Below are 25,035 nucleotides of genomic sequence, written 5' to 3'. Positions count from 1 at the left end.
GACCTGCTGGCCATGCTGCTTTTGATGCAGCCCAGGATATGGCTGGATTTCTAGGCTGTGAGTGCACATTGCCAGGTCCTTCACTTGCTTACACCAAAAATGTATCCTTCCAGTAAATCAGAAGTTAAGCAGGAATATTTTGCAGCTGATAAGAAATATGCTACTTAAAAGCATAACCACACTGGTTACACATATGCAGCACAATTAGCCTAAACATACCTATGTGGCAAAGAAAACTCAACAGCAGTAAATTAAGGCACAGATGGACATGTATACTCGTCTGCCAAGATCACATTACCTGTGAGATTTGCTTCTGATGTGGGCTACTACAAATTGTACTTACTAGCAGGTGTCCTTAACAGGCCAAACCTTACTTTTTATTTCACTCCCCTACCTTATCCACACATGTTAATGCTCTTCACAGCCCAGAATTTTACTACAGAAGTGTAAAGTAAAAAAGGAACAGAACAGAAAAGGTGAAGGTAGCAGCAAGGACACTATGGACTCACAAAGTCACACCACCAGCAAGACACATTTTCTCCTTCTAACTGCCAAGTCAGCCAGACATGATCCAAGCAGCGCAGCAGGGCAGGATGCTACAGAGTTTGGGGGGTTATCATAATGGGCTTGAAGACTTTGTGGCACCCCATGCAAAAGGAAAACGTGGAGAAAAAATTCCACTACCTGATACTGATAACTAAATTTGGAAAGAGAGGGAGTGTAACTTCATAGCAGATAAATCTCCGTTAAAAAACCACAAAGGCAAGCTATGAAGACCCCAAGAGTGACAGTAAGTGAGATTAATCTATTTTTCAATCAGCAAACTATAACATTTTCAGAAACACTTAGTTATGTACCACCTAAGCCATTTGTATAAAAAATTCTTTTCCTAGGACAACAATAGAGCTTAATCCATGTTCCAAGTAAAACCTGCAACTGTTGAAAAACAGAACTGGCATTTAATTTAAAACTGTAAATACAGCTTAAATGTTCAAGCTGGACAGACAGAAATTCTCTTATTTGGATCCCTTCCACTTACAACCAACAGCAATAAAGCTGTGGTTTTTTTTTTTCCCACTCATGGCTTTGTTGGCTTTGTAGTCTTTACCACCAGTAATTTAATATATTGCATGATTTATGAATTTTCATGAGTTCTGAGAAAGCATATGCTGTCTCTGCACTTCTTCTGGGACAGTAACCCTATGTTATAGCGTGAAGATTCTATTGTGTCATGGAAATGCACTAAGGAAGGTTCAAATTTATATAAATTCGTACTTATACATATAGAGCAGTTAAAGAAATTTCAAAATTATTTTTTGGCTGAAAAAGAAAAGCCTAAAAAAAGAGGAAGGAAACAGTCATAGTTGAGCAATACTGGCTAGGCAGATTAGAACAGTGCACTGGATGTCTGCAAGGGAGTCAGAAAAAGGATTATCAAAAATCCAGTATTTTGAGCAAAGCCTGATGCTCCTTGAAGTAGATTCTATAAGCAGGAAAATGCTGCTAAGCTGCTCAACTCAAAGTTCTGGGTTTAGCTGCTCCTTTGAGTATCTGTGTCAACACTGATGCTTCACACTAAAAATCAAATGCAGTGGGCAAGAGCAGCAAACACAACTGTAAGGAGGCACTGAATTTAAGTAGAACTGCAGCAGTGTTTCCTTAGGAGGAAAGTATGAACTTCAGTTATTGCTGTCTGGTTCTTAGGTTTTTTGGGGCCTGCCTTTGTTTGTTTTTAATAATCACAGCTGTCTCAACATTGTCAACACAGATGCTGCTAGGGAAACACAATCCATCTGTATGAATTACTGAAGTTTTAGAAGTTGTTTTCTGTCATGATAGTTTGACTGGCCATGTCATTGAAATAATCATTACGTTTTCCAGGACTTCCTAAAAAGCAGGGACTTCCTAAAATTCCTAAAAATGTCTAAAGCAGCAGAAGAACGTATGAACTGAAATGCTGAAAGCTGAGAGATGACATCAAAAAGAGTATCTGTATTTTGTTTGCTGAAAAACAACGATTTCCACAACTTCAGACATTGTGTGATTTACTTTGTTTACAGAATAACACTGCTTTCCTGAAAGACAGGAATGTTCACTGAATGACCGAAATATGACAATATTTCAAATCTTAATGTAACACTAGTGTTTGGCAACCTGCTTAAAATTGATAGCAACTGAACTAATTTCTATTCAGTTAAAAATGATCACAAACCACCTTAAGTTTTATCATAACATAAAGGTTCTCTTTAAGGCGGAGACAGGAATGCTTTCCACACTAGACAGAAAAATGACAGAACACAGCTAATTTAACCTTGAAAGTACCAGTGACACATCATGACATAAATCGGTTAACACACTTTTCTAAAAAACTGGCATGGAAAGTAAGTTACAGTGATGAAGCAGCCTTTGCTCCAGCTGGTTTTTTTTTTACAGTTCATGCATTTGGAGGCTGCACACATCAACAGTCACGTGCTCTGCACCCAACCAATGCATACCAGGACTGACATTTTCACCTGAACCCACAAATTTACACGTGGTCTGAAACAACATCAAATCTCCTGAAGTACTTTGCTGCTAATACAGGAGACAATCTGCCTACTGGGTTCAGGTGCCACAGAAGAGTTTTGGTCATGAATGCACTCAGCAGAGACATTTACAAGCAGGAAAGGGTTGCTGCCCAGTAGATGTCTGCATTCCATGTGGAATTTGTCAGAGTGAGTTTCTAATTTGCAATCCAAGTACAAGCCTGATTCTGCTGAAGGAATCCACCACGTTTTCACTTGCAGAAGTTGTGTGCCATAATTCACACCCTTTAAATTACTGCTACCTGAGAAGAATGCCACATTTAACCTGGGCCAAGGGGGTGGGGGAAAAGTAAACTCCAAAGAAGGGGATGAAAGAAATAGTTCTTGGGGAATGAAAAGGCAAAAGAGAGGATTTAAAGAGGTATTTCCTTTCATTACTACCACACATGACTCAGCAGTGCAGCTTACCTATTAAATCTGCTAGACAGTAAAAGGCATGCTAACTACCTTCAGGAACTGCAAACTGAGCTACCAAGTCCCAAATACCAGACTTCCTTAAAAAAAGTGGGGACTAAAGTGTTTAAAATTCTAACATCCCACCTTTGTCCCCAGGTGACTTTTCAGACTAACATGCATACAAGTAAGTACACAATAAGTATATACTACAAAGAAAGATGTTTCATTAAATAATTTCCAATAAAAAAGGAAAAATAAGTTTCTGAGCCAAGTTTCATATATGCAAAGAAACTGAACAAGGAATTTGTAAATAAAATATTTCCTTAGATGTATGTGTTTTAGGGAACTAAGATTCTCTCAATAAGCAACTTTAAACAAGATAATACCTTCAAGGTATTTAAAAAGTATTGCTTCAAATTCTTAGTAAAAGGGAAAAAGTCCTACATTGTTAACAGTAACAAAAAAAAAATCACTTACCAGTGTTCATATTTGCCTTACTGAAATCCAAGAAGTGAGAATACATACATATTGAATTATAAAAACTAAAATATTAAGTATTGGTAGGAGGAAAATCTGTAAATATCCAAATCTCTGAAGTTCAAAAATGTGAAATTTGAGGGCAAATATGTTGGTACTCATAATTAATTATCTGTATATTAGCATGTTCAGAAACATTTTGTCACTGAACAAACATAAGAACAAACTTTCACTAATGAATACTATTATCTTTGAAAGATCTTTCTGGTATTTTTCAGTGAGACTCTTCCTAAGTTCAGTACTGTACACCCAAAACAGCAGCCATCCCTGATGCAAAGTAATCCAGTGCAGCTTTCACTTAGATTTGATGCTGTCAGTACTGCTACAGAAGCTCATGGTACCCATCTTAGATTCCCATTAGAGAGAGAGCAAACTGTTTTAAGGCTTAGGACATAAGACTGAAGAGAGTCCTCCAGAGCCATTTCAGACAATTAGGAAGTAATTGTGGAAATTACTAAAATCACTTCTGAACCAATTACAAAGACTCCCAGTAACAACAGCATGCAATTCTTGAACAGATAGGCACTTTCTGACAAAAGACAACAGTGTGGAGCAGCACCTCCCCCAGAATAACTTCCCAGCTACCAGCAGAATTGCAGCTTAGAGATTTCCTGAGGTTTGTGTGTGGCTCACACCAAAATGCCCGTAATGTCCATTAGCTTTTGATGGATCTTTCTTTCACAAAGAGTTACAGGTCCCAGGCAAAGACACCCACCCTCTTGAGGTACACAGTGTGGAAAACAAAATGCCATTTTGCTTATGTTAAGCCTGATTCCCGATAATAAAACTAGGGGCTACCAGTTGTAAAAAACAGTTTTACTCATTCAACTTCTCCCTTCATCTTTTATGTTCTCTCCATCATTGTTTTTACCCTTAAGGGGACTTTTGAGTTTCTTTGAAGAGACTCTGAGCTTTCCAAATGTATTTCTACTGCATCTTTTCTGATATTAAAATGAGAAGAAACAAACGAAAGAGAATAGAACACTGTGGCCAACAGCATGATTAGAGCATTCCATTCACTAACACTTCCGGGGGAATATTTAAAATATATTCACTGAGCAATGATACTTTGTATCATCAGTTAAAACTCATCAGTAGTTAAAAGGTGGATTCTGTACCCACTTCATACAATACAATAAGATTTTCCCTACTTCCACATCATGACACAACAGGTACTTTGTAACATCTCTTTGAAACAGCACACACTCTCTTCCTTCACTCTGGATGGCACCTCTGTGTTCATCTCCATTTTACTGAATATAATCTATTTTCCACTTCTGAGAAATGCCTGGGCTGTACTTGGTCTTTTTGGCTACCACTACAGTTTAGTTCAGACTACCTGAATTTAGAACAATTTTATCTTTTCCCTTTATTTTCTGTCCCCAAATAAACAGTATAAAATCCTTACTTTCCTCGTGGCTCTGACAACCAGGTCACCGTAATTTAGCATTCTCTGACAGCTTAAATTAACAGCCATAGGAGGATCCATGGCAACTGCCCAGGCACGTAAGTCGGGCTGCTAGGCTGAGCAAGGGATGCTGCAAGTGCATCATAACTTAGATTAGTATGTTTGAGCTTAACCTAATTTAAATTTCCTAAATTTCCTACAGGCCAAGAATATGCACAGCAGTGACTGCTACGCCCCTGCTGCAACTTGATGTTGCCCACAAGCTTTTTAACCTAAACATATTTTGTTGTCCTCAAAGATTTCAACTTCTACAACAAGTACTATGTAAAAGAATGCCTTTTCTCATATTTAAGGATTTTCCTTATTATTGGATAAAGAGTAAGGTTTGCTTTTGCTCTGCTGAAATTGACATTAAAAGAACATCCTAAAACTAGCTTTTATGCTTTTACCTCTTCATTTCCCAAAGAGAAAGAATTATCCCTCCCTTTTTTCGAGTATTTATGTGTCCAAAGCTGAACATTCAAGGAATCAACTCTATTACGGTAATATGACAAAATGTAACTGGTCACAACTGTAAGTCTGATAGGCAGACAAATTATAAAGAGTATTCTTAAATAAAAAAAACTGGTACACAGTATTTTTATATTTATTTGCCTAATATAAAGTTGAGTTTACAGACAGCACCCACTTCTGGACTGCAATTTAATTTTTTCTTTTGGTACTGAAGACAAATGTTTTCCCTGACAAATCATATCAGCAATTCCCATAAAGCACCTAACTCAGCTGGAAATTCCTAGGCATACAAAAAAAAATCAAGGTAGGAGGTCATTTAGGGTTCTCAAAATTGACTTTCACTGGCAATTACAGTCATCCAATTTAAGTACAAATAACAGCTGGGTTGAGAGGCAGAATGAGTTAATTTGCCCAAACCCTCTCTAAACACCTCTCTAGGTCTTCAGTAACAACTTTTAAAGCCATTGGTAAATTAAAAAAATTGCAAAGCTTGTGCTTTAATAGAAGAATGCAGGAAAATGAGTTTTTGAAAATTACCAGCTTTAACAAAAAAAAAAAAAAAAGGAAGGGTCCTGAAATTAAGAACTTATTAAGGTTCCTATACGGACCTATTTACTGTAAAATAGTTTGTATCCTGTATGAGTCCCCTCTTTTAAAAATGCATGAAAAAATGGGATTAAGTTTTAATTAAAGAAGTCAGCAGATTTAGAAACAGGTTGCTCTCGCACTGCTTTGGTATTAACAGGTCTGTCTTCTTTTCTCAGTTGTATCAGTATTTGCACCAAATTAAAATAATGCTTTATTTCTAGAAATTTCTAAGTCCACAAGAAGAGTACAAAACTAAAATGTTTTAATTCTGACTTCCATCTGAAAATCCCTACCATCAGAAGACCATTCAGGACAGTGCAGAGGACAAAAAACCAGAAGCTGGTTACTCTCACCATCAAGATCTGTGCAGGATCTGATAGTGGGGAATAAGAGCCATTTGATACTTTATAACATCTAAATCTGCAGAAGTAGTTCTGAGCAGAAGTAGTTCTGCTGAACATAGAAATCTTCAGCATCATGCTCAGAATTCAAACAATAAAGCTATCTGAGATTCTTCTAGAGGAAATCTAGTATATGTGCACTCACACAGAGTCCTTTTCAGTGGCTCCAAGCCCATGTAGTTTGCAAGAGTCAGAGCCAACAAACCCACGGGCACGTTGCTGCGGGACTTACCCGGACAAGCGCGTCATCGATGATGTGATCACGCCTCACTTTCAGCCGCAAGTACGGGTTGAGCTGCTGCCCCTGAACTAAGCTGTAGAGCACAGTTATGCGTCTTTCACTGTACATCCGGATCCTATTGTCGTAATACAATCCCAGGTTCTTGGTAACAGCATTCAATATGAAGGGACAGGTCATAAATGAGAATTTATTCTCTGTTTCTACTTTGAAGAAAGTGTAGTCTTTGTCCATTTCTAGAACATCATTCAGTGGTTCATTAATAAATTCTTCAAAAGGGATAAGTGGTTTTCTGCAATCTATAGTTTTAACACCAAGTTCAGTTTCCAGTGGGTCTACTCGAGGACCTTTTTTATTTCTTCTTTCCTCACCCAACAGCTCTTGAAGAGTTAGTTCACTTGATTCTGGGATGGGTTCTTCATCTTCTTCTTCGTTATGATCTGTATCCACATCCCCTCCTACTACATTTGCATAGTAAACCATTTTCAAGCACTTCGAAGCAGCAACAACAGCATCATCATCATTCACTAGGTTACGACTATTGAACTCGTTGCTTATGACTTTGTAAGTAATAAGCTGCTGAAATGTTTCCATCATTCTCCGAATTTGATCTGCTCTGTACTTAGACCACAATCTGACCAGTTTTGCTTGAGCTGCAAGGGGCAGTTTGCTCATTGCTTTGCAAAACAATGGTAGAGCCATTTCCAGATATTCTGGGCTATGAAGATTGCCATTCTCCATAACGATAATAAACAAATTCAGATAGTTAGGATCCCGAGAGTACACATTATGGTAAGTCAAGTCACATTCCACATTAGGTGACAAGTACACAAGTGCATTTAAAAAGGCAGTTTCTATTTTTTCATTAGAAAGTAACCTATCATAGACCCGTCTGACTGCTTCAATATCTACAGACACTTCATCTGGGCCTAGTTTTTGGAGGTTATTATCTCCCTGTGTGCTATCACCTATTCTTGATGATGAAGATGATGATGCACCAGAATCCTCTTCCATAGCAGCAGCCGAACAGGCAGCTTTTTCCTTTTCATCTTCATCTTTGTCTTCATCCTTTCCTTGAAGAGACTTGAGCTCCTCCTTGGTGTGTTGCTTGGTTTTTCGGAAACTCTGTACCAGTGCTTCAGCACTAGAAAACACTCTCCCAATCACCCGGATTAAAGGGGAATAATCCTCTTTTTCTCGACATAGTTCAAGAATTTCATATATCTTGTCTTCTGTTAGGAAGGTCACATCTATAAAAAGATAAAGATATTAGTTTTACTAATATAAAAATATAAAAAGATAATATACTTCTGGTTTGCCCTGCCTAAGAAACCTGTGTGTCATATCATCACGAAAACTGCAAAAACAGTGTCAGTGCTGAATAAATTCAAGACAGATACTTTATAATTTCATTAGCATGAAAAATCATTACTTCATTCACTGACTTAGTAAAATATTTTATTCATGGATGTCAATCAGAGAATGTGCACAATAGTGAAACTGTTTTGCAGCCAATTAGCTACATTAGGTAGTTAACAGTACTGTATTGTCTAAACAAGTGCAATCAGTAAGAGATTTAAACTTTAAAAGCGTTAATGAATAAGGCTGCAACAATACAGTCTTCTGGTAAATCTGCATAGTTAGTCATTAAACTAAACAAACTAGACTGTATCAAGCTCTTTTTTTTAAAGCAGACCTTGAACAAAAAACTCAATCACTTGTTTTGTTGTATGTTAACGAGAATATAAGATTTCTTATTTCTCTTTTTAATGCTTTCTGCAACTGTTTTTAGACTAAACTGATGCCTGAAAACCCTCCCAAACCCCTCAATATATGCTCTGAAATTTATGCTGCCTTCTAAATTACATATACAGGGTGGCATGTAGATTATGTCTTTGTACATTAGGCCTCACTAAGATAAGCAGCTTGGGTATACTAATCAACATGTTATTCAGAGGAACAAGATGGTTTACACACATCAGCTGCTCCAAATACCTGTCTGTTCTCCCTCTCCCCAAACTCCTGATACAAAATAAGTCATTCGAAGAGTCCATTTGTTATTTGAAATCTTCCTTTCTCTTTAGAAAAAAGAAAGAAAACATTATTTATAGCTTTCTATGTTACTTCTCAAACAGAACCCACAGATGCTTTCACATCAGGATATGATTTACAGTAGAATTACTGTAAACATGATCAGACCCTGAAAAGATATTCTAGTTTAAGCAGATTCTTCTGAACTGACACATAATTTAGAACTAAAACAGAATCAGTTTAATAGCACCTCTAGAGAAAACATCTCAAAATTGTATTCACAAACCATGCTAGAACTACCTATCTCTGCAGAAAGAAGTGCATCATTTTAACAAAAACGTTTAATAAAGGTGTTGTACACTGATACTCATTCCAAGAAGTCATAAAATTAAAAATACAAACTAGATGATGGAAAGACAGACAACCTAATGACTTTCAAAGAACCCCAAGCCACTCTCAGAGCACATGTAACACAGGAAAGGTTAGGCTTATGTCCTAAGCTTAGACTGATTTCCAATCCGAGGACATTGACAAATCTCAAAACTAACAACTGTCCTGTTAAAAAAACAGCTCTACTGAAAACATTTTAAAAGAATTAGCTTAGCACAAGATCTATTTTTATCTGCTGCAGTGCATGCTCAGGAAGCAAAACTTGTCTTAAAAGAAGTCTTCATTTTCTTGTGCTAAGACAAATTTACCTGCTGATACAGATGATATTCCATGACATGGCTCCTCAAAATGAGGAGCAGAGTCTCAAGTTCATTGACTCTGGACCACAGACATTATTCATAGCATAAAAATTATCAGCACACATTGACAATTCAACAATATTATAAATTACAGATTTCCATACTTAAACAGGAATTTCCTCATTCACTCTTCTAAAGGTTTTAGTATTTAATGAACTCTAGAAAAGTAATTTAATTATTTCTGAAGCATATTTCTTCCAATTTATTTAGAACTTTTAATCCTATGTCAAGCAAAAAAGCAAGCTACGCATCCTTTTCCTCAGCTTTACTAAACTTTGCTGCAGATTTTCCAGTAACTGTTATAGCAGACCTTAAAAAATTTCAGAGTGCTTGATTCCTTAGACATCACCCAATTCCAAAGGTAACTAAGCCTCAGATGAACTTTAAGAATACTGTAAAAGCCCTCTGTGTATACAGCTACAAAGAAAGGCCAATACTTGTGATGCTCCAAGAGAGGAAGTCTGAGTCACTGCTGTAGCCAACAGACTGTCTCTGTTGGAGTAGATTCAGAAGACTCTTAGGTACCTGCCTTGGGGAGAGGGGATGGTTAGACAGAATAAGGAAAATTCTGTATCTGAAAAGCTCCATTAATAGTACAAAAAAAAAAATTCAAGAGAAAAAATACAAAAGACTTAATGTGCCTCTTGCTCATCTAATGCTACATTTCCTTCCCTTTCCCCTTCCTTGTGTTTGCCTCTCTGCTTATCCAGATCATAAGCAATTTGGGTATAAATTTATCCTTGCATCAGATAAAGAAGAAACTGGTACTGGGATATCTTGGGTTGCTTGCAACACAGTACTGTGTTTTACTGCTAATTCTGTAGGGTTTTTAAAATCTTTGCTGTAAACAATTTTACCTTCTTTAGCTAAAATAGATGAATCAGGACTTGTGTTTATACCACTTTTTCCACAATACTTACAGGTGGTCTGCTCAAAGGTTAATGGCTTTAAAAACCATTTGGCCTGGTTTCTGGACATGTTTGCATCATGGGTTAAAGTGACAATTGACATTATTCTATTAGTATGTATTTACTATTACAGATTGTTTGAAAAGTTAAACAGAAGTTAGAAAACATATGCACAGAATAGTACCTCATTCTACACTGGCCTAAAAATAACTGTCCTAAAACACTTTTTAGCTTGGTGAATGTATTGCCTACCACTTACTGTATCATTCATTTCATCTGTTAGGTTTCTCAACATAGAATCTGAAATTAGTTAAAGCATAACTTTTATAATAAATTAACTGCAGAATAACAACGAAACTAGCAAAACTAAAAGAGTCATACAACAGCACTTAAAACTTTTCCATATTTGCAAAAATCACTATTCTTGTAAGACAATAAATGCATGTTTATTTTAACAGAGATGTGGTCAAGATCCAGATTTGGAATCAGTGTTCAGCATTAATCCATCCATTTTTCTGAATCTATAGTAAAATACTCAATTGTCTAATACTCTATTTTACTAAAGTCAGCAGAACACCACCAGAGTGAATTCTGTTGGCTTGTACTTGTGCATATGAAATGTGTTTTATTTTATGAAAATTGTAAACATCTTACCTTTAAAGTCATCTCTTGGGCCTTGCATTTCCTTCTTGTTCATTTTTCTGTCAGTGCAGGAATTGTTATGGGCACCTTTGGAATTGTTTTCTAGGTAAGCTGAGCTCGTTCCTTTCTTGGAGGGATGAGGATCACAGAGTTTTGCATTAATCTTATAAAGCTCGAGGGCCTTAATGGCTGCTGCATTGTTATCCATACGGAGAAAAGTTGGACAGGAAGCACAAAATTCATTCGTGCAGGCTTCATTTCCACAGCCCTCGGTTAACTGGTGGTAGTAGCGCTCTATTAGATGCTTTGCAGCTGCTCGCTTCCTGTAGCAAACATTCAAACAGTAAGTACAAGGATTAGTGGAGCTTTCACATACAAAGCTCATTCAATAGCATCAGCAAGGCAGAGATTAGTCAGGCACTGAAACACAAGATTTCTGTCAGAGAGAACACATCAGAAGATTTTTTTAAATGCAGGATTCTCATCTTGACAAATGCAAATATATTTAACACACAATTTAATTTGTGGGTTCTATGTAAGTAAAAGATAAATCCTGTTTATGCAGTTTTCAGCTTTACATGACAGTGCTACAGTGGAGACAATCTTGTACAGTTCTGAACAATCTCAACTGTCGCTAAAAACAGAGCAATTTAGATGCAAAACAAGGCTTCAACTGAAACAAAACTGAAAGTTGTACAGGTGTTGAATCTAATATATAGTACTGAGGCATGGCTGCCACTGACAGATGAAAGAGGCATGAAACACAAACAATTCAGACATTTATTTAGCAATACTATCAATACTATACTATTTTACCCATTTTAACAAGACTCCAGATGACTAAATTATCATATTTAGTCTATTTAAATCTGTACAAAAAATATTCCTTGATTAATTAAACTGATGCTAAAAACACAATTACAGATGAGCTCAAGGCTGGATATATTTCTCCTCAGCCCAAATAAATTATACGGTTGCCTAAATAAAATAAAAGAAACACCCCAAAAAGTGCTATCTGTCAAATCCTTCTGTTTCTTCTGCCATTATAGGTGCCAAGTATGTATTCCAAAAAATCACAGCTGTATCTCTGTACAAGTCTAGTGCTCAGTACTATATATATATGCACAAAAGAAAATGTAACTGCCTTATTAATAAGGTCCCAGACTTCTACAGAAACGTGCAAATAGTAATCACTGGAAAGCTGCAGGTAACCAGGACAGAAGCAGCTGCGTGCAGCACCAAGAGCACCAGGTTTGACCACGTTTCAGAAAGAAACCCCCAAACCTTGACTGCATTTAAAATAATAAGTTATTAATGAAAACTACCAACGATGAAAGATTTCAAACATTCTGACTAGGTTTAACATACAGGCTTTTTTGGAACTTCAATGACACAGTACTGCTAAGATTGAGCACCAGAAATTGTGATATTAACTTAAAATTGCCTTTCCTGATGTCGATGTATGCACAGATTCTGCATAGAACAAGTACTTCTGAACTGAAGTGCCAGACTCACTGGCACTACTCAGCATTTGCTGCACCTTGCTGTTAATAATGACTGGTTAAATAGCAGTTTCAATGCAGTTACTTCAAAAGGGAAAATGTTCTGAGAGTGACTACTGATTACTCAGCAATCAGACCTCCACTTCTTTCTCTTCACCCTTCAAGATCTCATAATCCCACAGAAGAAAATGCATCTTACAAGGAAAACAATTACTTTGATGCCTACCTGAGCTTTCAAACGCCCCAGTACATTCCAAGGAAAAGAAAACAAACAAAAAAACAACTGAGGAGAAAGGTTTCCATGGCATTTTGAGATGGATGTGGAAAGAAAAAGCAGCATGAGCAATATCATTAAAACCATTACTGTGTAACAGGGAATAGCTATATTCTAATCTAAGGGAAATGTTCTGGTCTCACATTTTTGTATCTAAACTTACAAAAATCTGCCTCTCTCCATGTACATCTAAAAATAAGCGGGTTTTTTAAATCTTGTCTTTTATACTTCAGCCATTAGTATAGAGGCTTTAAGAAAAACCGCCCAAATCCCCTCAAAGCAACAGTGCTTTAGTACAACTTGGAACAGTCAATTATTTCAGAGACAACTGTATCTGAATGCAAAATGTCATGATTTCATCATTCCTGAACTTCAATCATTCCAGACCTCCAGATTTAGAGTATGAAATATTATAATTTGCAAGCAGGTTAGGTATTTATATATGAAAAACTGAATTTTTACACCTGAGCTGTGGCTACCAACATGCACACCCTTCCAGCTCACACATCTAGTTTGAATAAAGTTATAGCAATGTATAAACACTGATATATGAACAACATATTTTATCATGTTAAACAACACTTCACTCTAACCAGGTCATGTCTGAGATGCCAGTAAAGAAAGCTAAGCTTAGACTTGTCTCTAACAGTTAAATTCTGAAGGACTCAATATTTTTTTGCTTTTAGTTTTTAGCTACTGATTACTTCTCAAACTTTGTCATGCCTACAATAAGTCTGTTTGTACAAACACTTTTATTTTAACTTGTGGCTGATGACTCACTGACTCAAGATCTCTGAAACTCTATTAGAGACAGAAGGTCTGACTGAAGGTTGTATTTTTAATTTTTCTTTTTTAAATCAAGTATGGAAGCAAACAATATGGTGTACAACAGTACTAGAATACAGCAGTATTAGAATTTCATAGAATATCCTTAGTTGGAAGTGACCCACAAGGATCACCAGTGTTCAGCTTCTGGCCCTGCACAGAACCATCATCAAGAATCACACCACGTGCCTAACACTTCTTGAACTTAGGCCTGGCACTGTGACCACGTCCTTGGGGAGCCTGTTGCAGTGCCCAACCACCCTCTGAGTGAAGAACTTTTTCTAACCCAAACCTTCCCTGACACAGTTTCATGCCATTCCCTCAGGTCCTGTCACCACAGAGAAGAGACCAGTGTCTGCCCCCTGCTTCCCCTCATCAGGACGCTGTAGAACATGATAAAGTCCCCCCTCAGTGTCCCTCTCCAGGCTGAACAGCCCAACTGGACTCAGCCACTCCTCATATGGCTTCTCCTCAAGCCATCTCTGTAGCCCTCCTTCAGATGCTAACAGCTTTGTATCTTTCTCATATTGCAATATCCAAAACTCCACACAGTATTCAAGGTGAGGCTGCCCCAGTGCAGAGCAGAGTAGGACAATCCCCTCCCTTGCCCAGCTGGCCATGCTGTGCCTGATGCACCCCAGGGCATGGCTGGCCATCCTGGCTGCCAGGGCACTGCTGGCTCATGTTCAACTTGCCACTGGACCGGTGTGCCCAGGGGGCCTTTCTGTGATGCAGGTCCCAGGAGCACTTGTATTTGTTGAACTTCATGTGGTTGATGATTGCCCAACCCTCTAATTTGATGAGGTCTCTCTGCACAACCTGGCTGCCTTCCAAGGAGTCAACAGCACCTCCCAATTTAGTATCACTGGCAAACCTACTCTGTATACCTTCAAGACCTGTGTCCAAGTCATTTATGAAGATGTTGAGGAGGGGCAAGGCTGGAGTCCTGTGGAGCTCCACTAGTGACAGCTCACCAGTTTGATGTCACCCCATTTACTGAAACCCTGTGTGCCTGACCTGTGAGCCAGTTGCTCATCCCTCACATGATGTATTTATCCAGCTGCGTTCTGGACAATTTATCCAGAAGGGTAGTGTGAGAGACAGTATTGAACACTTTATGGAAATCCAAAAAGATGACATCAACCGGCTTCCCTTGCTCAACTAGATGGGTTACTTTGTCATAAAAAGAAATTAGGTTTGACATGAACCAACACTGGCTATGACTGATGTCTTTGGTGTCCTTTAGGTGTTTTTCAGTAACTCCCAGCATAATTCTCCATAATTTTACCAAGCTCTGACATCAGACTGACAGTCCTGTAGCTTGGAGGGTCAATCTTCCTGCCCTTCTTGAATATTGGGCCAACATTGGCCAGTGTCCAGTTGACTGAGATGTCTCCAGATTACCAAGATCATTTAAAAATCCTTGAGAGAGGCCTTGTGCTAACATCAGCCATCTCCTTGAGTATTTTTGTAAGAATTCTGTAAGTCCCCATAAACTTAAAGGATTCCCCCTCCTCTCCTGGGCAGCTACTCCACAGACTTTTCACATTACCTCAGACAAATGATTTAGGTATATAAATAAAATAAATTTCAGCGAGGATACAGACGTCAGAAGGTAGAAGAGAATTTACCAATCCTTCCACAAGAGCTACCCTTACTGAAGTTCATAAACGAAAGGACTTACAGAAAATGCAGCTCTGAGTAAGTCAGTGTGAGATCTTCAGACATTCCATACCTGGTATACCACACTGGTATACTTCACATGTTAGTATCACTGTCCGTTGCCAAAAGCCCACATTTCCTATTTCAACATTATTCAGCAAAAGAACTTGTGTAGCATAGTCTCTCTATTGTCCACGAGTGAAAACTTGATCTCTTTCTACATTCCCCTGCTAATTTAGTATGCTGAAAATGAACGTTCTTGGCCTGAGGCATTAAAATGGGTTCATCAAGCAAAGTAACATAAAACCACTCTCTATTCTTAGCTCATGCTACACCCGTGAAGAGTGCAGCTCTCTTCAAGTTCCTATAAAGGGATCTGGTCAGGAGCAACTGGTCCCTTGGAAAACCCAAGGCCTAGTTTACTGCCCATGAGCACACACAGTTACTACTGCAGCTCAGGCTGTAGTGACTGACTTGCATACACATTTCCAAATACTCATCGTTGTTGCACATCCACCTATGAAACTGCACCGGTGTGGCTGTAGTTGTAAACATTTCACAGACATATTCTTATGACTGAAAGATAACTTCCCACTCAGTGGGCCTTGTATAACCTCCTCAAGCAATGCTTCAGTGAGGACAGGCACCCAAAATAGACACCCGACTTCCTTCCTTAAAGTCCAACAATTTCACAAGCACACTTTTATGTTTAAAATGAAATTAGCAGTCATTAGTTTGTAGTAGTTAGTGAAAAAAAGAATTGCTTTTAGGCTTTCCGTATGTTCTTTAGCTAATAAAAAGCCAGATAGTAAGTACTTTGCATTTGTAATTTAAATGGTGCCAAAATTGCGGAGTATCACGAGAAACATGTACGACCAAGACAAAGGTGAACTGGGCTGCATTTTCTGTAGTAATTTTTGAATGTCTAAAACCTGTAAAAAACAGGGATTGAGTGTACTGGTTAAAAGTTCCTATGAAGCAAAATGTAACTTGCATTTCTCAAATACCTTAAATACAGAAGAAATACCATGTAAAGGAATCTCTTGCCACAGAGAAAATCATAAGTTTAAACATAAAGGAATTTTTGAAAGATTTGAAGCGTGTAATAATTTAAAATTCACATACAAAGCATTTACATTCAAGTTTACAGTAACATTCAAAATGTGCCTGAAGTTTAAAACATCTGCATAATTGCATCATTTTTGCTTGTAAGTTTATCTAAATTTTAGAAATACACATAGATGTTTCATACTCGTCTGGAAATAGCATGAAATAACACGCTTCTGAATGATTTTGCTTAGGATACAATAACTATTATATTATTTTTACAAATAAATCTCACACTGGACAGGAGTGCTGACCTGCTGGAGGGCAGGAAGGGATCTGGACAGGATGGACTGACAGGGCCAAGGCCAATAGCATGAAGTTTAACAGGATGAAGTGTCAGGTCCTCCACCTGGGCTACAACCACCCTGTGCAGTGCTACAGGCTGGAGCAAAGTGGCTGGAAAGCTGCCCATTGGAAAAGTACCTGGGGGTGCTGGTCCACGGCAGCTGAAAATAAGCCAGTGTGTTCCCAGGTGGCCAAGAAGGCCAGTGATGACCTGGCCTGTATCAGCAATAGTGTGGCCAGCAGGATGAGGCTGTGATCTCCCTGTTCTTAGACCTTGAATCCCATCTCCAGTTTTGGGCCACTCACTACAAGGAGGTCATTGAGGTGCTGGAGTGTGTCCAGTATAGGGCAATGGAGCTAATGAAGAGTCTGGAGCACAAGTCTTAGGAACACCAGCTGAGGGAGCTAGGAGTGTTTAGCCTGGACAAAAGGAGGGTGAAAAGTGACCTAATCACTCTCGACAACCACCTGAAAGGAGGCTGTAGCCAGGTGAGGGTTGGTCTCTTTTCTCAGGCAACCAGTGACAGGACAAGAGGAAAATAGCCTCAAGCTGTACCAGGGGAAGTTCAGGTTGGACATCAGAAAAAATTTCTTCACTGCAAGGGCTGTCAAGCTTTGGAATGGGCAGCCCATAGAGGTAGTGGAGTCACCATTCCTTCCTGGAGTTGTTCAAGAAACGACTGGACATGGAATGTACTGCGATGGTCAGGTTGATAAGGTGGTGATTGGTAAGGGTTGGACTCTGTGATCTTGAAGTTCTTTTTCAGTCTTGATGATTCTATGATTGCTCCAAGATGGCTAATTTTATTAAACAGAAATCTACAACAGCCTGTTTTACAATGGCTGTTAGGAACTTAGAAGTGCCAAAATGTTCATAAGCAATTTTCTTAATAGAAAAAAAACCAAACATTAATATGCATAGAAACCCAGGAAACAGTTTTTTTAGTACTAACAGCAAAACAACTTTCAATAGATGTGTTTGCATAGGCATAAAGAGACACATCTGCAGCAGTTATACTACACTTTGGAAAGAAGATGACCAGCATACCAAAAACTGTTAAAGAAGGTGTTGGAAATGGTCATCTTCGTGAAGTTAAATATTGCTTTGTGCAAGTTGCAGCTTCAAACCTTGCATGATGATTTTCCTGATTCTATTTAGTTAGATAAGAAGAGCAGTGCTAGAAAAGACAGGCTTCCAGTAATAGCACTGCCCACACAGAGCCTTTTGAAGAGCCCTGCACACCCAACTGCCAAACAGTCCACCCACAGCTGGAGCCCAGCCCTTTGTTCCAGCAGTGCTGTAACACCTTTTCCCTGCCTCAGCCTCTGGCATCACAGCAAATGTGGATCTGGCAAATGTGCATGTGCATGGAGCTCACATTTTCCAAACCCCGTTCCTTCCAGTGGGGTGCACCCCAATAGCAGGGGTGGATTCTGAGCCCCGCCTGGACCTACTGGCTTAATGAAAGGGACCTCCCTTCCCACTGTGTATTCTAGATCCAGAGTGCCTCTGGGAATATCATGTGTGACAAAAGCATGGCTTTTCCTGAGAAAGGGCAACCCTGAGAACAGAAGGTCTGTCCTGGCAATGCAGGAAGACAGAGAAAGGGAGCGAAGAACACAGTCAGCATCTATCTCGCAACCTTGTCTCAGAAAAATTGACTTTCTACAGTCATATTAAAAAACAGAGAAGGGTTTCAAAATTGCAAAGAATCCCATCCTCAATATGAGAAGGAAAGATGAATGCACAGAAAGCCGTATGAAGATAGTCATACCTTTGCCTTGATAAAAAAAGGTAAAAAACAAAGAGTAAAAACACATAAGAAATTATTGTTAAACAATCAAATTACGTGATTTAGTGCTAAAGAAGTTTTAAGTTATACTAATCAAAGGGGAAAGTCAATGGAGATGTGTGACAGGAGCAGTCAGAAAATACTGACCTTAACAATTTTAAGATAAAAGACTTGTAAAATTTGAGCTAGCACCAAGATTTTCATCACACGGAGACCCAGAATTTGAAAAGCCTGGGATAAATAAGACTTAGATATGGAAGATTTTGCTGTGTAAGAATCTGAATATTTTCTTTAAATTTCTTTTCATGCAAACATGTGAAACATATATGACTATGCTCTTGGTATGAAGCTTTGCAATTCAAAACATGGAAATAAGTAAAGCAATTACATTAGCCAACCAGAGCAAAACCAACCATTCATTGTGCAAACAAAAAACCACTTGTTTTAGTCCCTGCATTTACTAATGAATTTTAGGCATGTAAATAACACAGTAACTATTTTAGCAACACAGCAGGCTTGCAGGTCACAACTCTACCACTCAACCTGCCATTCCACCTTATGTGGCAAGAGCAGCTATGCAGGAGGATTGCATTCTCTGTAACAGGTGCAGTACACATCACATTGTGATACAGTTCAAAAAACATTTAGTTTAGCAAATGTATTGTATAACTACTCGTCAAATATGTGAATTCCTTCAGCTTGAGTGGCTAATATTTATTTTAGACAGCTAAAATTTATGACGTCAAGGCCACTCTGATCAGTGGTGTACATTAAAAAGAAAAAGTATTCAGCTATAACAGAAAAGCTTACTACTGTAAATTTTTTTTTATGTTTGGTTTTAAGGAAGATAATTTACATACACATAAGAACTGTCAAACTTCTAAAAGGAAAAAAGCTTTACTGCCTTTTCTTTCTAATTTATGCTAGGTTGTTTAAGTCTTTGTTTCACATCAGTCTAGGTGAGTGCTGCTGATACATCTTTGCTTAAAATGCATAAAAACCAGTAATCCAACTGGTAACATCCAGAGTGGACTACAGCCAGCCTGCAGCCTTATTTCCTCTGTTTGGATAGGCCAGGGAAACTAAAGGACACAACTCAACTCGCTGCAGGAACAATAAGCCACAATGCAGCATGGGCCACTACTGGAGCAGGAATAAGAGACCATGGCAGGGCTTTTGCCCTGCGACCTCTAACGCAGCAACACACGGAGTCCACGCACCAACAGGCAGAGTCACCTTTCAGGTCAGGGTCCCTGCAACCTTCACTGCATTCCTAAGAAAGCAGCTGGACAGCACTTCTGTAGCAGATGGTATGAGTCAGGGAAAAGAAATCTGTCATACCAGGAGAATTGCTTCTTCTAGTGCAAGAAAAGGCTTCACTGCAGTGAATTGTTAATAACACAGCAGAAAAGCCCTCACTCTTCCCTCCTCCTCATTTTTTAGGTATGCAGCCCAATGGACAGGGGGGGCTCACTGCAGTTTTGCTCCTCCTTAAGTTGGGCAGCTACAGCAGAGTAGTTCTTGAGCAATTCACACTATGTCACTAGGTTGCAAAACATCCTAATGGCATCCAGCTCATGGCATGTACAATTCTAGACTGCTTGGGGGGAAGGCATGAAGGAGACAGTTTAAGGTCAGAGAAGAAGTTCGTGGCAGAAGAGAAATGAACCCATATTCTTTGAAGCCTCAGAAAGCACACCAACTACTGGGCTACATTCCCTCTATTATTTTGGAACTTGTGCTGTTATCCAGAAGACCAGTTTGTGGTTTCCCTGTTTGAGTTCTATGACAGAACAGTTTGAATAGCTAAAAAAGAATTTTGTTTTCTAACTCACAGAAGAATAAAGTCTCAAAATACTCCTTTTGTTTTTAAATAGTCCTCTAAATTCCTGCAACCCCTTTGAATTTTGAATTGAAATGAATGTTTCAGTCCACCACAATCTTGATTTTAGTTCATCCTGGCTTCTAACCTAATGAAGACATACAAAAAGGTTCAGACCTGTCAGCAAGATGTTCTGTGAATACTGTTTAGTGAAAGACAGCTAGTTTTCTGTTTCTAGAAGTAATTGGCATATAAATTCACCAAATTAAGTCACAATTTCTTTTTCTTAGCTCAACAATCCATCTGCCACAAGAGATACCAGCAGGTATTGTGCCTTAGTACTGAAGTGTCTTCAAAGCCATGCAAGATGTTAGTGAATGGCAGGTAGAAATTACATCCCTTCTGTGAAGTCTGAATATAGGCTGTAAGATTTCTGACACTGTATTATGCTACCATCTACTGGTTCACATTAAATTAAACCTCTGAACTTTCCCTCCAACTCATTTACCCTCCAAACAAAAACAAAACAAAACAAAAAAAAAATCAGTTTCTACACAGGCTAAAAATTGCAAAATATTAATTAGAAATTTTCTAAGGTAATTTCACAGTTCTACTCAGCTTTTGTCATCTTTTTATTAAGCAGATGCAAGAGTGACTGTTATATATACTCAGAACATTCATATCAAGGTAAACCAAACTCATCCACTCATTTACTTACATTCGGCTAGTTTCAATGTTCTCAGAGTGCGGTTCTCCTGGTGATCTGCAAAACCAGATAGAAAACCTTAAGCACTGCTTGTTCTTTTAAGTCATTACAATATGAAGGTATGAAAGATGGAATGCGATGAGTGTATTATTGCCACTAAAAGCATCAACTTTTTGATACTTGAAGATTTAACTTATCAAACTCTAGAATACAGTTTATCACACAAAACATGATAGTATAATTAAGCCATATTTCCCTAAGAAGGAGAGCACTTTTTCCCCACGCTTACGCAACAGGAGCCACTAGGGGAGAGATCTGCTGGCAGTACTTCCTCATTCAGGCTGCATAGTGCTCCAGGTCTGGGTTAATTCTTCATAAACGCTTCTGTAACCAAGTATGTACTCAAAGATTATCAGTGATCAACTGCAACCAACTAATCCTCTACAGAGCTGGACTCTTAAGAAGTAGCAGCTCAGAAACAGGGTCCAAAAGGATATCAAAACAAATCTCCTAATTCTCTCTGTCAGGACAGCCAGAGGGACGTCCTGGGTCCTGACATCTCTCCACCTGAATTCATGGAGCTAATCTCAGATTTCTGTTTTCTCCAATACAGCCAAGAGATCAGACAGTAATATTCAGAATTAAGTGTTATTGCCTAGCACAAGCAGCACCTGTGTTTAGCTTGGCAACCCCATTGACTTAATTTACAGACGAATTCAAGGGGTATAGCTCCATACTAACTTAAAGTAGACTAAATTATGCTTATTTAGTTCCTCCTTATTCCCATCTTCCTTAAGACAGCACTGATTCTACTGTTATTTTTTTTTTTCAGGCAGTATTTTTTTTCTCTCTTTGAGGTAGAACTTCTCCCTAGCCTGTGAGTTTGTAGCCAGACAAGCAAGAAGACAAGGCAGTACAAATGCAGCAGTTTTGATTCCCATCATCTTAGGATGCCTTGAAATCAGACCTTATGGAACCTTTGCTTGGGAACAACCTTTGGTATAGTTGACCAGAACTACCATGCTGGAAATACTGTGCAAGGAGTGGAAACAAAGCACAGCCATTACAGTAAAACTCTGCAGCTTAGATGAACAAAAATGTCTTTTATGACAGCTCTCTAAAAACAGAAGTGAGCTAAAATCTGCAAACAGAACTAACTTTTTAGGTTTCACCAGAGTCTGCTGGGAAACTTCAGTCAGGACAGCTAAGCAGACTTTCCCACAGCTTTACAGGAAAAAAAAAATCAGTATTTACAGGAATGTAATTTCTAAATTTCTCTATTTATTATATTGCTATCTATAAAATTCTAAATGCTATTGGAAATGCTATCTCCACATGTAGCCTGATACATTCATTTTTTCCTGTTTCATTGTGCTATTTTACTGGATGGTCTCTCCTATCAAAAACGCTCTACTAAAATTTTAGTTCCTTTTCTGAAATACCAGATCTTAACAACTTTTTGGATTCCACTAAACAGACCCAGTGCCTAGAAGGCATTTCTGACAGACAACTTATAATTTCCAGGTTAGCTGGATGCTGTGTGGTGACAGATGATGCAGAACACAGGAAATCTGTTTGTATTTCACTAACTTATAAAATTTACGGACCCTAGGGACAGAATTCTGAACTTCTTATCCCACTAACATTATACTCATACTTAAAATGTAAATACCCTTTAACTGGAAAATAACATAACTGCCCAATCTCAAAATGTAACCACTATTTATTAGCTCCAAATTACGTTTCCCTCATTCACTAAATTCAGGACTGACAAGGCAGTTGCTGACAAAAATACTGCTCAGCAGCAAAACAAATAAGAATTTCCCTTTAACTCTGGCGACCAAAGCAAGCCTTTAAATGCTTAATGAAAAGAATCTCAATTTTTTTTCCCCACTCCTTCACCTAAGCATTTAAGTGTTAGAAGCTGGAATAGTAGACATATGTTTATATTCATACTGGTTAGCTCCTCTACTTCCAGGACTTCAAACAATGGTAGCAAAATGTCTGGACATTTACGGCTTTGCTCTCTTAATTCTAGTATTGGGACATACAACACATTGAGGCTTTGGGAAAGAGTAGTGCTTTTAGTTGCTATGAAAATATAAAGGAAATAGTGGTGTTAAAAGAAAAACATCAAGAATGCTTAAAGCCTTTCAGCCTTTAAAATAAACAGTATCGTGAAGAATTACAGAAAAAGAGCAGACTGGCATCTAAACTCTGCATGTAGAAAAAGCAGCATGGTGATCTGCAGTACAGACATGAAAACAGCTAGCAGAATATCCAAAATCTTTTCCTATCCTCACTATTTGTGAGAATATTATTAGGGCTGTAAAGAAAAAATACAGTTCAGTACATGTTACTAAAAAAAATAAGGTTGTGTCTATAAGATAAACAATATAAGAAAAAAATACCATCTAGCTGGGTCAAAAAAGGTTTAGTCCTCTAAGCTAAGTGGTTCTGCAGAACACAGGGTGAAAATTCTTTCAGGTTATTGTTTTCTAAAACATGAACAGGCCTACTATAACTATGATTTACAGAACTATGAATGGACATATTAACTCGATTTTAAAAGGTTTCAAATGACAACATAAGCACCTAATAAAATGAGCTTTCAATACTCAGTAAAATGAAGTGGAAAACCAATCTAATTACAGGAATTGTACTTGTTTGCTGAGAAGCTATTTATTTTGCAATACCCAATTGTTTACAAACAAGATACCTTGTTATTTCCTGTGAGCGGGCAACAGTATTGAAAAACAACTATATAGTACGGCAAGACGCCCTTTCATCATGCTTAAAATCTGAAACAAGAGTTCTGTTCAGAGAAAATCTCAGAGCAAATGCTCTTAAAAATTTCAGCTTTCAATTAGATTGTAGATACTGAATCACAAGACAACAAGTAATCTGAATACTGCAGTATGAGCTCGCAAATTCAAATGGTGTCTCATTTCCAATAATACAGGGAGCAACTTCTCCATTCTACAAGCCACTCCTTTTACTTCCAGTGTACCTCTCTAGATGAGAAAAGTAATGGTATGCAAGCTTACACACACTTTAACATCATCAAGCCATCCGGATAAATACTTCAAAACAAAAACTGAACACGTGCTTGGATAAGTATGCTAAACAGTTTATACAGAAATTCAGTATGACAGCAAAAACTATCAGGGACTTTTAAGTGATAGTATTGTTCTTAAAAGGGATATCATGGAGCACCACAGCGTTTGCTTGTATTTTAAAAGCAGGCAAGGGCAAACTAAGCGAGCTTTGAAATCACTGTCAGCAAGAGTGTAAGTCAACTTTGCCAGCTGACTTATCTAAAACAAACAATGTAACTTAATATTATTTATAAAACTAACTTCAGGCCATACAAATTAAATACCTTAAAATAAATATTATAGTAGAAAAACTTCTGAGAAACAATCTGATATGCTTCATGCTTACCTTTTACAAGCTGTGGCCATTCGGTGACATCAGGGTGATCACAATTTTGAGTCACTGATCAAAACTGAGTTGTTGCACCAGTCCTGTATCACGCTGGGCTAAGCATAAGCTTAACAATTCTAAACAGGTAAAAATAATGTAGTTAAAAGTTCTTAAAAATTATTTTCAGCCAATTCTCTAAATAAAAAAAATAATAATAAGAAGAAAAATGTTGATGCTAAGCATTGTTTTATCAGTGAGATTAAGACTTACTTACATTCATTTTTTGCATGGCATTTTAACTTCTAGAGTAACTCGCTACAGTACAATCAACTGGTAAACTTGAAAATTCAGCAACTTATTTTTAGTCTAAAAAACCAAAAGCCATACCCATCTCTTGGACCAGTGCAAAACACCCAGTGTCAAGACAACAAGAATTCAAGGATCTGGAAGCGTGTGCATAAATATGAACTGTAATTTCTAACTACAATAAAATTCTGGTAGATGTGTTGCTGCTACAACTTGGTTAACATTGTTTCTTAGCAAGCAAGGCTCTGCTCCCAGGGGAGCAACAAAGTAACCTGAACTATGTTGCACGCCTCTCCCCAAAAAGAAGTAAGCTATAGATATGTAAAAGTTT

The 25,035-nt window shown here is 38.1% G+C and overlaps 1 protein-coding gene across 11 annotated transcripts in view; it reads right to left on the bottom strand.

The window, feature by feature from the left end:
* UBE3A (ubiquitin protein ligase E3A) overlaps nt 1–25,035 on the bottom strand; it is a 52,324-nt gene that overhangs the window by 9,776 nt on the left and 17,513 nt on the right. For 10 of the 11 annotated variants that reach the window (XM_059839456.1, XM_059839454.1, XM_059839451.1 and 7 more), the window contains 4 exons: nt 24,417–24,535; nt 20,985–21,029; nt 11,009–11,319; nt 6,661–7,916 (listed from right to left, as the gene is read on the bottom strand). In XM_059839456.1, coding sequence (XP_059695439.1) covers nt 6,661–7,916; nt 11,009–11,319; nt 20,985–21,029; nt 24,417–24,436 — 1,632 coding nt within the window. In that variant the 5' untranslated portion in view covers nt 24,437–24,535. Of the gene's footprint in view, nt 1–6,660; nt 7,917–11,008; nt 11,320–20,984; nt 21,030–23,691; nt 23,774–24,416; nt 24,536–25,035 lie in introns of all 11 variants that reach the window. The other variant, XM_059839460.1, reaches the window with a different exon arrangement.

This window comes from Haemorhous mexicanus, chromosome 2, assembly GCF_027477595.1.
Source record: "Haemorhous mexicanus isolate bHaeMex1 chromosome 2, bHaeMex1.pri, whole genome shotgun sequence".
Lineage (NCBI taxonomy): Eukaryota > Metazoa > Chordata > Aves > Passeriformes > Fringillidae > Haemorhous > Haemorhous mexicanus.
This window is presented reverse-complemented; position numbering and strand designations above follow the sequence as displayed.